Source organism: Hirundo rustica, chromosome 22, assembly GCF_015227805.2.
Source record: "Hirundo rustica isolate bHirRus1 chromosome 22, bHirRus1.pri.v3, whole genome shotgun sequence".
Taxonomy (NCBI): Eukaryota; Metazoa; Chordata; class Aves; order Passeriformes; family Hirundinidae; genus Hirundo; species Hirundo rustica.
The window spans coordinates 2,779,999-2,795,189 of NC_053471.1; the positions used below are offsets into that span (position 1 = coordinate 2,779,999).

At 46.3% G+C, this 15,191-nt stretch overlaps 2 protein-coding genes across 2 annotated transcripts; both read right to left on the reverse strand.

Annotated features, from left to right (window-relative positions):
- Positions 1–269: 269 nt before the first annotated feature.
- LOC120762316 (chymotrypsin-like elastase family member 2A) lies at positions 270–4,869 on the reverse strand. The gene is made up of 8 exons (XM_040084621.2): positions 4,827–4,869; positions 4,516–4,604; positions 3,995–4,092; positions 2,936–3,064; positions 2,538–2,674; positions 1,706–1,851; positions 1,457–1,609; positions 270–365 (listed from the first exon to the last, which is right to left on the reverse strand). Exons 1-8 carry the CDS (start codon positions 4,867–4,869, stop codon positions 348–350), a joined length of 813 nt encoding a protein of 270 aa, XP_039940555.1. The 3' UTR covers positions 270–347.
- Positions 4,870–7,627: 2,758 nt separating this feature from the next.
- On the reverse strand, positions 7,628–12,630 carry KIAA2013 (KIAA2013 ortholog). Its single transcript, XM_040084726.2, has 2 exons — positions 11,619–12,630; positions 7,628–10,909 (listed from the first exon to the last, which is right to left on the reverse strand). The coding sequence occupies exons 1-2, from the start codon at positions 12,589–12,591 to the stop codon at positions 10,050–10,052; spliced, it is 1,833 nt and encodes a 610-aa protein (XP_039940660.1). The 5' UTR covers positions 12,592–12,630; the 3' UTR covers positions 7,628–10,049.
- Positions 12,631–15,191: the final 2,561 nt, after the last annotated feature.

The window sequence follows — 15,191 nt, forward strand, 5'->3', positions numbered from 1 at the left end:
TGATGCTCTGACCCTTCCCACTGCCCACCTTCCCCAGGTTAGGCTGGCCAGCTCCAGGACGAGGCAAGGGACGGGAAAATATTCAGCGTTATCCCCAAATACAGGCTCGGGGCTGGCCAACAATCGGGAAGAAGTGACAGAGACACGTTTTGTTTTCGTCTTGCAAAAAGTACTTTTCATTGAGCTAGTGTTTGGTTTAATGCTTGTGTTGTTGAAAGTGTCATTTCCCAGTTCTTTGTTATCGAAGGTGTCATGATTATGACTTTATTCGTGATTATGACTCCGTGATTATGGCTCTGTTTGTGGCTGCTTCCCTTCTTGGCGTCTCTCATCCCGTTCTCATTGGATTAGTTTGTTGCCATAACCTACAAAAACGTAAAACAAACAAAAAATCAGATCATGAGATGCAGGAATTTGTGAACAGTATGTGTTGTGTCCAAGTCACAGGATTTAAATAACTGAAATAAGATTTTTGCTTCTCTCAGTCAAAGTTGATATTAAATTAAAAGGTGTTTGACATTCCAGACTTGAGCTGTATGTGCTACCTTTTGCAACAATCAGTGTATAGATGAATGCAAATTCGAGTAATCACTTCTGAAATATACTGTAAATTTTTATGACTACAATAAAGCTCTAGGATAAAGGGAGAATGCATTCCTATTACCAAAACTTATCTAAATAAGTGAAAAAAAATGGAAAAAAATCAGTTTCAGAGGAGGATAGTTTCAATTGGTAAGGGCTGAATCAAGAGTGGTATGTTGGAACCCTGGGCACTGAGAATTTTAGGCTTTCTGTGCTGGCAGGCACTGACCCCCAAGAAAATACTGCATCTGATCTGAGGCCATGGAAAATGCTTCCAAAATTGAGTGACAGCGCTGGGATTGTGGGTGTGTCGTTTGAATAGAGGTGTGTGATATCACATGGTGGATAACTTAGAGTTTAAGGGTTTAGAATATAGTAATATATATATATAAAGCAAGATAGAGGTTTTAGGGTGGAGGCCAGTCCTCCTTTTTCACCTTCTTCTTCAGGGGTCTGGGTGGGATTTTGTAATTGGTTAGAAAAATCTGCATTGCAGGCCATGGGTGGAAAAATCCACATTGCGGGCCATGGGTGGTTGGTTATTGAGTTAAAGGTAAAAATAATGTAGGTGTCATTTCTTAATTGGACAGTTTATCCTTAAAAGGCCTTATAGAGAAAGAGATGGAGGTCATTTTTTAGTTTGTTAACTAGAAGTTTTGTAGAACTCGTGGCTTGTGAGACTGTAATAGAAATAAGAATTAAAAACATCTGCGTCCGAACACGAAACACCGTCTCAAGCATTTAATCCTGACTCTGGCAGAAAAAATAAGATAAAAAGCAAGGGTGATAGAGCTCCCTTAGCAGGTGGTGGAAATCCCAGTGAGAGGAGCCCAGGCCAGGTGTCTGTGGTGTGCAGCAGCTCCCAGCTCCTCACCTGCTGGATCCAGCTGTTGTAGGCAGAGACCCGCGTGAAGACAGACGGCTTATGATAGTAGTTGCAGCCAAGAGAGGAGCCGAAGCTGACGATGCCGTGCACTTCCCACCTGCCATCGTCCCCCTGGCAGTTCAGCGGGCCCCCAGAGTCCCCCTGGGAGGAAGAGGAACGGTCAGAGCGTGAGCAGCCCCCCTCTGGGACTTTTAACCTTTGCTTCCGTGTTTGTCTAAACCCTGAGAGTGGACTCACGTTACAACTGGAGATGATTCCATCCCCACCAGCACAAACCATGCTGGGTTTCACTGTCTTTCCCCACCAGGAAGGTTTGGAGCAGGTTGCATAATCCACCACCAGCAGAAGGCCTTGCTGCAGGTCATCGGGAAGGGGTCCATTTGCTGAGAGAGAACAGAAACACAGACTCATGGCATCAGCTGGCACCGAAGGAGGAATAAAACCGCTCTGCTAAATTTCTCCTGGGATCTGGGTACCATCACTCCAGGTAAAACACTCCATAGGAGCTATATGAAAGGAGAAGCTGTTATAGGTATGAACATCCCTTAGTTCCATTGTTTTATATCCACCTTAACTTACTAAAAATTTGCATTCCATTAAGAAATGTCTAACTGTTAGAGAAATAGAGGGTTACTCTTTTTTCAGGAGTTTGCAATTTACTTATCCCTCAAGGAATTGTCTCCTGAGCCAAGCTGACACCTCTGCTCAATTCTCTGAGATTTTCTTCACACCTATTCCCTTAAGTCTTCAGATATTCAGCAGGTGTGTTGGGATTAGCAAATGCACCTGTCTGCACACTATTAACATTTGCATTACAATAGCTCCTAAAAGCTCAGTAAAGGCCCCTCAGACCCATTACCAGCTCTGTTACAAGGATAATAAACTTGAAAGTGAAAAATCATAATGTGTGAGTGAAGGGAGGCCTAATATAATAAATTACCTCCCTACACTGAGTTTTGAGGGGATCTTGAGCACCATCAATGATCTTTGCTGTCAATCTCAGAGGAGAAGGCACTTCTGAAAGGTTTTATTTTTTATTCCGTGGTTTTGCAAATGCCCGGGTACTCACTCTGCAGTCTCCCCCAGCCGGTCACGTAGCAGGCGGTGTTGGAGGACAGGATGCTTTGGGCAGGGGGCAGGCAGGCCAGCTGGATCTTGTCACTTAAGGTGACGTGCTCGGAGAGTTTGATCAAAGCAATGTCGTACCTGTGGTGGCATTCACGCGTTGGAGAGAGAAAGGGAAGGTTTGCAAAATGGATTAAGGCACAGTAGGCTGAGTACTCAGCAGTTACACAGCACCGGGCCTATGCAGAAGGGAAGCAAGGGAGCAAAGGCCAGTGCACAGGCAGCAAAGATTCCTGCACCCTAAAGCGATGGGGAAATTCGTGGACTGGTGGGTGGGATTCGGGCACTTTGATTTTTTTACCCTCCACCTAAAAACTGAAAAAATACCTGCTACCAGCTCACCCATTTGCAACTTCCTGTGGATCCCAGTTCTCATTAACAATGATCTTCTCTGGAGAAACCGCAATTGATCCTTCTTCCTCAGCTGCTAGGTTGTATTTTCCAAGAAACACTCGATATGTCCGAGAAGAACTGGGCAAGAAAGGGATGAACACTCAGTTATGCAGCTGCTGCTCAGGCATTTGCATCTTTTCACTCCTGAGAGATTCAATAAGAATATCCTTGACTGTAATCTCTCATCACAGGCATGGTTTGTCTGGAGCTGAGCCAGTCTTTGCTGAGGGCAAAGATTGTTCTAGACTTTCAAAATCATTTCATCTCTAAGCTGTCCTCTCAACTCCTGCTCAAGGCTCCATTAACAAACTCAAGGTGCCTCCAATCTTTGCAGGATTCAGCTCATATTCTTCAATGCAGTAACAATTAGGATTTTTTTTTTGACAGCTGTAAATAACTTCAGTAATAAACAACTGTGTGATAGATGTAATATGTAGGATTTATAATAATAACATGCAGCCAATTCTTCATGTTTCATATTACAATATTTGCTATAACTTAATGTTACAATAACCAAATGCTACCAGAGCAAAATGAGGTTGTATTTGTGGAAACAGTTCTGATGATGAAATGACATTGCTGTACCTGATAATTTCTTTTTACACTGCCACATAATATGAAAAGTTTACTGAAAATGATTGGTATATTCAAAATATTTGTGATTATTTCTTCGGGGAGTGGATCGGTTAGTTTATTTGTGGATCTCACTGACACGTATATTACAGAAACAAGCAACACAGCTGAATTTTAATACCAACATGAAAACAGAAGGATGTTTGTAGTTCATTTATGGAAAATTAAGAGTATATAATTCAGGTAAGTGGGTTTTTTTCCCCTTTTACATTAAGAAAATAATGAGATGTCATTCTCCTGACTTTTAATCAAAAGATACGATGCAAAACTCAGAACTTTCAACTGGGAAAGGGAGAACTGGCATTGATACAATTTTCATTCCTCTCTTTCTGCTCATGTGCTGCTTCCTGGGTCAGATTTATCTTCATGACTTACCTGATGCAGTGGGCAGCTGTCAGTACCCAGTTGGTGGCAATGAGAGTTCCCCCACAGGTGTGACGCCACTTCCCGTTGGAATTGTATTGAAGGGAGGCCTGGGATCAAGGAACCAAATAAGGCTCAGGCTTTTGTTTATTCATTTTTCATTGTCGTGCTTTGTTCCTGCACCTACATAACTTGCTGATGGTGAAAGGCTTTGAACTTTGCAACTCCTGGCCACAGAAAAGTTTTCCCTCCTTCACTATCATCCAAAGCTCGATTTTTAAAATACATCTTGCTTAAATAGCCCAAGTCTACTTTGCTTAAAACAAGAGCCTTCATCATCAGCAAAATGCAGCACACTCAGAGCTTTCGTAAAAAGACTGGAAACTTTAGGATTGATCAGAACAGAAGAGTTAAAACCTAAGGCATGTCAGGCAAGATGCATCAAATGGAATTTCAGAGGTGGTTTTGTTCAGTTGTGCTGCACAGAGATATCACAGCCCCAGTTGTTCCAAGGAAAGCACAGAATGACCAACCTGCCAGGGCCAGCTGTATGGTCTTGCATTTTCCCCTCCAACAACTCTGGACACAAGAGGTGGGTAGGCAGGAACCCCGCAGCCAAAGGCTAGAAGACATACAAATAGGATGTGTGTTTAAAAAAAATCTGTTTGCTGTGAAATAGCATAGCACCCAGCTACTCTTTTGAGAGACCCTTGTAATGAACATCCTATGCTGTATTTTTGTCCTGCTTTGATGCAGAATGTTCAATTTTTCTAGAAAAGGAAAGTTGTTTTTAGATTTGAATCAGCTTTTTGTTTAAAAACTGAAGCAGGAGTTGGACACATACCTGCAGGTGCCAGAGTCAACACAGCGAAGAGGAGTCCAAGCATGGTGCCACTTCCTGGGTGCTGCAGGCTCAACTCCACACCATTTTATAGTGTCCTTTATCTCTGGGACATATCACTTAAAATGCAGAGCTATTCCAATACCAATGGAAAACTTGTGTCACTGTGGGATAATTCTTTATATACTTAAGTTGCTAAAATTTCCCCATTTAGGTGGACCTTGGATCCAGGCTATATAAACAACTTGGTTAAAAAGAATTCCAGATTAGTTGCTTATTATCTGTAGCAGTTGTTTGCATTTCCATTGCCTTTAAAGTTCATAACAAAACTGTTCACAGAAGGAAAAGGTTAAATTAATTATTCCAACACTTGGTGGTGTGTCAGCAGTAAGTGTCTGATATATTTGGACAGTGATAAATTCAGATGTGTTGGTGGGGTTGGATTAGTTGATCTCTAGAGGCTCCCTTCCTACCTGAATTATTGTACAATTCTGCAATTGCTTGGGATTTTATTTGGGTCTGGGGTCTGCTTTTGTTTTTTGTGTGTAACTGAATGGCACCTACCACACTGTACTGACTGAAAACCTGTGTCTTCCTTCCCAGGTCAAGTTTCATGTGTTTTAGCATGTCAGACTTCTTCAATAAACCAGACTGCAATCACTTTGAAGTGGAACATACTTCAAGCCATACAAAGAACCAGCTGTCCATGATGAAGCAGAAATCCTGGTATGTTGTGGTGAGTCAGAGTCCCTCCCTTTCCTATTTCCCTTTGTTAGATCACAGCACAGCCCTGGGAGAGACCAGGGTTCCTGCAGCCTTGCAAATGAGCCTGTGTCCACCCCAGAGCAGTGCTGACCTGTGCTGTAACACACTGTGAGCTTGTTAATGAAAAAGAGCAAAGCACTTTCACAGGACAAAGCAGGCAGTTACACCCCTCTGGAGATGCTGCCACAAAAGGAAGTGTCCTAATTCATTACTGACATTTGAGATCAGTGACTAGATATCAATGCTTACCCCTGTCTCTTTCTTTTTTTAAATCCACAAGAGGAATTTTCCATCCTCTGTCACCTTTCCATCCACCAACCATTGAAAAACTGTTGCTGGTTATTTGAAAAACAAATATCTCCATCCCGTAAGCCAGGACACCCAGAGGGAACAAACTTAGTAGAAAGGAAACAAATATCATAATGCCAGTTTTGCAACCAGAGCTGTGTCGTACACAGACACCAAACAAGGGGTTCAAAAATGCTGAAATAAATCTAATGTTCAATGTCAGGATTAACAAGCAGCGGAATCCCTGATCTCCAGAGCTTCCATTCAGCAGTAGATGCTGTTTTGGATGAAAGATGCCTGGAGCACACATGTGGAGGGCAGAAATATAGAATGCTTTGCTGTTTTGTCTGCTTCTCAAGAATGTATTTTCCTACCCAGACAATAGCACTTGAGAAAGCTGCATTTTGAATTGCAAATTGGATCAACCAAACCCCATTCCAGCATCTTGTATTGATTATCTGACAAAAACAGAAACCAGGATTAACAGTGCAAAATTGAGATTCTAAACTTTTTTCCATTAATTTGTTGGCCCTTTTCTTAGTGTCTGAATTTACAAGCTAAACAACATGTTATGCTGCTCAGTTTAACTTCCATGTCACTACCATTTTCACTGAATTCCAACTAAAAGTATAAATTTTGGATGGTCATTTACTATTTTGTTTGTTGTGTGCTTGCAAACATGGAATTTTGTTTAGTTCTTTAAGCATTTCTGCATTTCACAAATATAACCTTCTGCTCTCTCTGCATACTGTAAACAGAGAAACCCTGTTTCTTTTTCCCCTTCTTCACAGAGGAATTCTGAAACAGTTCTTTTATTATGGAGGAAATGCTTATAGGAATCCTAATACATTTAATGTAAAACACTCTCAAAGCTGTTCTGGTTTTTGTTCTACTCATGCTTTATGTGATGGTAGCTTATCCATTTTTCCAGGCCTTAACAGCCTCCCTTGGACTCCATGGGTGTCATGCTGCTGGCAGCTCTGCCAGGGAACATCAAATGGCTCAGCCCCCAGCTGATACCATGGTGACTTGGAAATAGCCCCCTGGAAGTTGTTATCATCTTCATGCCAGATGTTTCACAGAAACTGAGCAGCTCGTGGAACTTCAGTGAGAAAGAGAAGGAGCTTCTGGCGTGTTCTGTTAAAGCACAATAGTAAGTATCTCCTTTATTACACAATGTACCTGTGTACAACTTACAATGGACTCTGTTCCTTGTCTTTATTCCCTTGAAGGGCAGTAACTCTGATATACGTGTTAGTAAATGGAATTGTCTGCAGAAATGTTACAGACACTGAAATCTGCTTTCCTGAGGGATGTTTTTCATCTGAAACCAGACAGTAACCCCTCTGAAAAGTTTAAGTTAAATCCTGACCCAGTTTTTCCTGGGGACTAGCAGCTGTGACAAATTCAGCACTTGCTGGCTGGCTGTTAAACCTGCTGCTTGATGGTCCCCTGGGACTGTTTCTGTGTTCTTCAAAGTAAAGCTTGACCTTCAGTCCTCAGGACAGAACACGGTTATACTGAGCAAGGAAAAGGAGATGAACTTTACCCTGTGGGTTTTTGTCACTTGTTGTCCTTCCGAATCGTCTTATATCCGGCTTATATCCATTTATAGATTATTTTCCACACTGTATTTGCAGTCAATACTGGCCACAGATGCAACATAAGGCTCTGCTTATCTAAACTGGGTGTGGGGCAAAGGCAGGAGAACAGAGACAAAACCAACAAAAAACTCAGCCACACTTCAACAATCAGATTAGACTGAAAGATATTTATTTAGAAACAACAACTTTGGTATTTTAAAACCAAACAACCTGTAAGTCACTAGAAAGTGGGATGTCTTCCCCATAGCCAAAACAAATCAATGCACAAAGTCTCATTAGGCTTAGAATAGGAAACCTGTAGATCAGCATTTCCAAGTGTATATCCAGAAAATTTCATTAAATTGATTTTGCACTCTACAGTCATAAAGGCTGAAAAACCTGTTACAAGAACTTAAGAGATCTACACTTCAATTGACTGTTACTGAAGTGGAGGAAAAATTAACATACTCACCCTGCCCTCAAGCAATAAATTAAAAACTGTATACCAGAAAGGAAGTTACACTAAAGTTTTCTAGTTAACTCTCAGAAGGGAATAATCATCCTTTATTTTTCTGTAGAATTAAAAAAAAAAAAAATCAAAATATCAAAGGACTTAGTATATCTTCAAGTATTTTCACCAAATGGATTACTCCTAGGGAGCTGAACAGCTTACAGGGAAAGGAAACATCTCTTACACAAGCTTCTGGGATAAACTGTTGAATCACCACACCTTCCAAGTCTCGGATTCCTGTCATAGCAAGGCACAAAAGGATTGTTGCTTTCAAATGGTCCTTGTCCTCAGCTGCAAAAATGCCAGGAGTCTTGTGCAAATGGAGGCTGAAAGCGAGACTAAGTTCACTTGGACGCGGGGATGCTCCCATTCAATTAATGGAACAGGGTGTTATTTCAAGACCATCTATCTCGCTTACTGCTAGAGATTCTGAGCTTCAGCTGCCTTTCACTTCTTCCCTGTTTCTGGAATCAAGTTCTGCATCACCTTCATTTGAAGTAGGTCCAGCTAAGACGAGGCAGCAGAGCTGTTTGCTCCGCAGTGCCCAGGAGGACGAGTGGCCAGGTCAGGCCCGCGCTGTGGCTGTGAAGCCTCTGGGCACTTCAGCGGGCAGTGTCGGGGACAGTCACCTGCAGCAATGTTAACAAGTCACTTGGTAAAAGGCAGAAGGCAAGTCTTGGAGATGACAAAGGCAACTGGATAGACAACAGTGAAAGGACACAATTACATCATCCCAAGGACACATTTCAGGCGCATGTCAGGGCACAGCTGTTACACAATAACTGACATCACCTCCTAACCCCTTCCTCCCTTTGCACTGAGGTTCTGATCATGATCAGAGGCTTGTAACTGCAGTTGTCTGACAGACATTTCTATCCTACCTCCTCCTAGGTTAGTTTGGCTGGCTACAAGCACCTCCCACTCAGTGTTTTATTGGATCACAGGTATTCAGACCTGCCTGGGATCAGGCTCGATGTCCAGTGCTCAAAAGGACAAAACCAGTGAGCTGACAAGGAAAATTCCAACTCATTTTAAACACCTCATACATACCAGCTTATGTCATGTTTAGTTCAACACCTTCTGCTCAGCCTTAGCTATCCAAAATCGAATTTGATTTTATAATTTGGAATAACAGTGCAATCTATAGCTAGAACTTTTCCTCTGACAGCTCTGTTTAACTATCATCTGTTCAGCCCTCAGGAGGGAAGCCTCTGAGCAGCACAACTAGCTCACACAGCAAATCCAGTCTGGTCTTGCATTTCCACTTCATATCAACACACATTCAGAAAGTTCCAGTACCAAGACCAGAACTCATCATCTACTGTCTATTCTGTGCTAAGTTTTTACAGCAAATAAGTTTTCCACGGCAACTCAAAACTTGAAATTTTCTACACCCAGGTAAGATGCATGAGAGCTTGGAGCCAGAACCTTCAACTCACAGTAAGAAGCACTCAGTACTTTCCTTAACACAGTTTTGAATTTTGTCTGACTGGGAGAAACACCAATTCGGCATCTTCCCAAAGTGATGGTGGTAAGTGTGCTTTGATGGAGGACTGCACAGTGTCTGTAATATGAACGTGCACCACGAGTCCCAGCAAGTCAGAACCCTCACTCAGAACACCAGCCTGCCTTTGGGTGTTTCTGGGTGACACATCACATTCAGAGCAGACAGGCAGGCGTGCAGGTCTCCACACAGCAGTACAGACAAGTACAGCAGCTGTCTCACAGGTTTTCTGGTGCTGAATAACAAGAAGCATCATCTCATGACACCTGCAACTGCTGGCCTAGAAACAAGCAATGTCCTACACTGATGTGTGGGAAAAGGACAGAAAGCTGTGCTTGCCTCTACCTGCAGCCTCACAAATGTCTAAGGACAGATGAGTTTATCTTTTCTAATGACTGTGAGCCCTACTGCTCCAATCCCTGCCCTAATCCTCCTTCTTGCAAGAAGAGGTCACAGACTGCTTGTTTGAAGAGAGTCTGAAAATCATCACAGTCCAAGACAGGACTTGTGCCCAGGCACAGCTGACACGCCATCAGGCTGACAACACTCATGCACAGCAGCCAAAAGCAGCAGCCTTATACCTTACTCCTGAAGAGTGGCTTGGCTCCCGGCCCACAGTATTCATTGTAGATGAGTTTGAACAGAAACAAGTGAAACAAAGTAATTAAAGAGGCCACACTGAACCAGAACAGGAAGGGTAAGCCTGGGTATTGCTTGGCCATGTGTTCCTCGTGAGCCAGAATAGCTTTTAGGTGGAGTGTGTGTCTTAGGTCCTGCAAGTGGACTAGATCTGTCGATATATAAAGCAGTGGTGTGATGGGCTGAGTCACCATGACAGGGAAGGTGTGACCTCGTGCCTCCGAGGTCAGCTCCACGGGCTCGTTCATACAGCCTGCCTCACACGCGTACAGTCTGACAGGCTTGTCCTGGAACTTCACAGACACATGCAAGAAGGGCTTTCCTTCAGCATCCAGCAGAACAGCTAAATTGATCAAGTCCTTGTTGTAATGGATCCCTCGTAGGGAATAGCTGTTATGAAGTACGTCGGGGTCAGCCTGAAACTGAAGATGGTTTTCTGTGAACTGCAGACCCCCAAAACTAAGCACCATCCCCTGCATGAGTCCATGGACTCCAGCTGTCACCAGACCCTTGCACCCCCGTTTCTGGAGAGTCAGCTTCCAGAGGTCTGAGAGCTGCAGGATCTGCGTGACACTGGTCAGCTTTGGTGGCCACAGGTTCTCGGCGTGCATGGTGGCGTGGCCGCTGAAGCAGTGGTCAGCGTAGTTCAGGCTGGCTTCAATCCTCTCCCTGTCCTCCCCACCGAGGAGAGGGTCCAGCAGGGGGGCTGGCACAGTTGACAGCACATAGTAGAGGGTCATGTTGACAATCTCGCTGGATGGGGTGTGTGCATCTGTGATCTTTCTCATTTCAATCCCTGTAGCAAAAGGAAACAGCCAATAGTCAGAAATTAGCTAGGAGGAAAAGAAGATCAAACATGCACATTGATGTTCAATATGCAGGCGTTCTCTATAACATCTAAGAAACCTTTGTCCATAAAACACCAAAGTGAAATGTTCCCTTGTGTTTGTCTAAGAAGATACTCTCTCTGCTACTTGGGAGTTTGAAAGCCAAGCTCCCACTAAAGACAAAGCTAATTTAATATACAGATGCATTACAGGCCTGTCATCATGACTCTGCAAGAATGATCTGTCAAAAGAACAGAATCTATCTATAAAATAGCAAGTTCTACATTATTTGGTCAGCTACTCTTTTACGTAAGACATTAAAATCTTACGAAAAAGCATCTTTGTAGAACAACCCTTAACTTCCAAGCAGAATCTTTATCACTAAAGGTCAACTTTATTTCCAACTGACATGCAGGACAAATCAGTGAAGCTCCTGAAGCCATGAAAAGCAGCACACACAGAATAATGATTATAAATGTTCTTCTGTCACTTCCTATGTGTAGTCAAGTGTACTGCACTTTGTAAGGCAAGCTGGCTTCCAGACCAGGAACACTGTTTTTATATCCCACAACCCAACAGGAAGACCAGAGCCTCAGGAGACCTCACAACAACCAGGACACTGAGCTTTCATCCACCCTCCAAAACAACCCCATGGAAGTTGAGCATCACTTTCTTTACCTGAAATGAACAAGTCAGACCAGGTCTGCTGGTGCTCCTGGAAAAGATCTTCCACCCCCATCTTCATCACCTCCAGCATCTCTTTCTTGGCTGCCTCCTTCAGTTTGCTGAAGGTCTCCTCCAGCCTGGAGACCTCGATGGGCTCCGAGGTGTACACCACTGACAGCACGGTCTCGTCAAAGTGCGACTTGGGCGCCACCTGCACCCGGCTCACGAGTTTCTTGGCAGCCACCACCACCAGCACCATCTTGGGGCTGCCGGCCAGCAGCAGGCGGCCGGAGGAGAGCAGGAACTGTCGCTCCTCCACCTTCTCCAGGCTGGTAGCGAAGCGCCCACCCAGCGCGGACGCGTCGGCGGGGGCCGAGGCCTCGAAGGCGGCCACCCGCTCGGTGGGGTTGGCGATGCGGATGCGTTGCAGGTAGAGATGCGGTCGGCTCCGGTGAGCCACCACCTCCTCCCGCACCGTCACGCAGTCCCCGGTGCCGGCCCCGGGCCCCGTCTGGACGCAGCGCACCCTCCGCACGGCCCCGTCCCGCAGCGCCGCCAGCGCCGCCCGCGCCTCGCCGCGCCCGCCCAGCGCCCTCAGCCGCACCAGCGCCGGGTACTCGGTGGCGAGCGCCGGGCCCCCGCCGGGCCCCGCGGGCCGCACCCAGAGCCGCCCGGCGGACACGTCCAGCAGCAGGAACCCGTTGCCCGCCACCGCCAGCTCCGGGGCCCCGACGGCCCCGGCCGCCTCCTCAAGCAGAGGCAGAGCATCGCCGCGCTGGGTCTGCGCCCGCCAGGCTCCCGCGGCCGCCTGAACGCAGAGGGCGGCGGGGCCCCGGGGCTCGGCCCCGCGCCCCCCGCCCCGCGCCCGCGCCGCGCCCAGGTACCAGTAAACCACGAGCAACAGCACCAGCAGCAGCAGCAGGCGCCGCGCCCAGCTGCTGGACAGCAGCCCCGGCAGCCCCTTCAGCCGCTGCTGCAGCCACATGGGCGGCGGCGGGGGAGCCCCGGCCCGGCCCGGCCCTTCCCGGCCCCGCCGCGCCGCACCGGCCCTAAGCCGCCATGGCCGCCGCGCCCTGCGGCAGCTCCGCCGCGATTGGCGGCGCTTTGCAGCGCTTTGCGACAGCCGCGCTCTCCGCCCCTGAGGGGGAGCTTGGCGGGGAGACGCGGCCCGGCCCGCCTGGGTTCCCCGGAACCGCCGGGATTCCCGCCTTACAAAACCCCCGGCTTTACAGCCCCCCGGTTTACGATCTCCCCGGCTACAACCGCCCCGGCTAGCAGTTCCCTCTTTGCTCGGCGTCCCGCCGGCTCCGGGCCCCTCCCGTTACCATCCCGGCTCCGAGCCTCCTCAGCTCCGCGATCCTCAGCTTCCAACCAGCTTCCCGCCGGCTCCGGGACCCCCGGCTTCCAAGCCGCTGTCTCCGGGCCCGCCCTAGCTCTGCCCCGCTCCCTCTGCTGTATCCGCGGGAGCCCCGGGCTGAGGTTCTGTGTCTCCTGCCCGGGTCACTGCACCGTCCCAAAAGGCCTGAAGGGGTAATTCCCTTTGCAGTTTTCTGGCTTACCACAATAGAGTCTATGCGGGAAACGGAGTTCTTTCTATCAAACTGTATCCCACCGTGTCCTAAATAGAGGAACAAACTTTCTCACGTGTCAGATGTGCATAGGAAAGCTTTGTATCCACAGCGGTGCTCGACAGAGAGAACGAGAAACAGTTTCAAGCAAGTCAGACAGAAACACTGTGAGTTAAAGTAAAATGTGAAATTCTCGACCAGACTGAGGCAATGAACCAACCCAATGGAGGGAAACAGAGGAGGCACGTTCTTAATTTATTCCTGCAAATGAGATGTTTGAGATGTTTGATTGCGGGGAGCGGGGGGCACTGGGATCCCAAAACTGCGGGTGATATCCCATTCCTTGCGGGTTTCAGCGGGGCTGGTGGTGTCTCAGCTTGGAGGCTGCTCCAGGAGCAGAGCCCTGACCCTTCCAGTTTTCAGGAAGTTGCTGCTCTGCCTGCAGCACGTGTTGCACGTACTCACTGGAACATCTGCATTGGCAGCTGGCTCTGTTTAAAAAGACAGGCAGCCGCCTGCAGCCAGTGCACGGAGCAGTGCAAACACACACACGGGGAAAATGTGCTGGCATAGCTACAGAATGCAAAGCTGTCAAACAGAGACAGCCTGGGTACAGCAGCATGAACAAAGAGGCATTCATGATTTCGAGTGTGCAAAATCGCTTTTGTTTTAGACTGGAGAGAATTAAATTCATTAAAATGAGAAACTTGCGCTTTTAAAAATCCATGTTGGGTTGCAGCTCTCAGTCTGAGGTCTGAAGGTGAAGGACTGAACATCTTTGTTGTGGCTCCTGCCTTAAAATTTTGAAGCTGCTACAGATTTATCATGGGCTTTGTCCAGGCCTGCAAAGTACTGAAGAAATCTAAAGTGAAAGTATGTTCTCTTTCTTTTTTAATTTAAGGAAACTGGCATTTTTGCAAAAGGAAGTTTTCTGAAATCACCATCTTAGAGAGAATTAGTATTTCCTTGGGTTGTTGCCAGGAATGCTCATCACTTGAGCATGATGACTGTTCTGTTTGCCTGGTAATTATGAGGGAATTCCTGCAATGGAATGGAAGGAAAAGTGCTCTGAACATACTCAAGAATATTCTCAGTGAACAAACAAAGAGTAATGAGGATTCTTTGGGATGATGTTGTTATAGATCATGGAGAATATCAGTTAGCTGCAGTGTAACCCTTCTAATGTGCTTGATATTTTTCTCCTCAGGTGCTTTTTTTTTTTTTTTTTTTTTTTTTTTTTTTTTTTTTTTTTTAACCTGAACCCTGTTATATCTGTGATTTCTGTTAATTTAAAGAGATGATTTACTGACAGGCATCACATAGGACGTGGGTCAATGTTTGCCCCTCATCTGGTGTCCTGCAGGCTCAAAAGGGTTTCCTTACATCTAAATCTTACATTTTCTGCAGTGTGGAAGTGACCGTAAAGCAGGTGTTAATTTTAAGAAGTGTAAATTTCTAAGACAGGATTATTTCGCTTGTTCTCAAAGACAGAATGAAATAGAAAAGGATGCCTGGATAAGTGATCAGGGCTACAGCAGGAAAGCCCAGCACAAGGCCACAGGAATTAATGTAAGGCTTAAAGACCTTTGTGTATATGGCCAGAGAAAACCAGTTAGTGCAGGAAACAAAACCTCTGCAGATTTTGTGTTCATGAAGGACATAGCGGGTGACAGGTAGGAGGAAGGTATGAAGAAAGTATTCAATGAGGTTTCTCGAGCTGTGCATAAGATTCTAATCCATTTCTGATTTGCTTTTTGTACATAATTATCCCATAAGTGTCAGCCAGCTGCAGCCCGCCAGTGGCTGAAGCTGGCCAGAGGGTGACTCCTCTCCTCCTACACCGGCGTTTGCTCAATGCCCCTTTGCCCCTCTGCACACGCACTGCCCGCTGTCCCAGGGCCGCGCAGCCAAATCCCGCTGGGCCCCGCACCGCCGGCAAAGCCGCTGCAGCTCCGGGATCAGACCCGGGATCAAACCCGGAGCTCCTCGGCTCGGTGCTCGCTCTCTTCCCACGCAG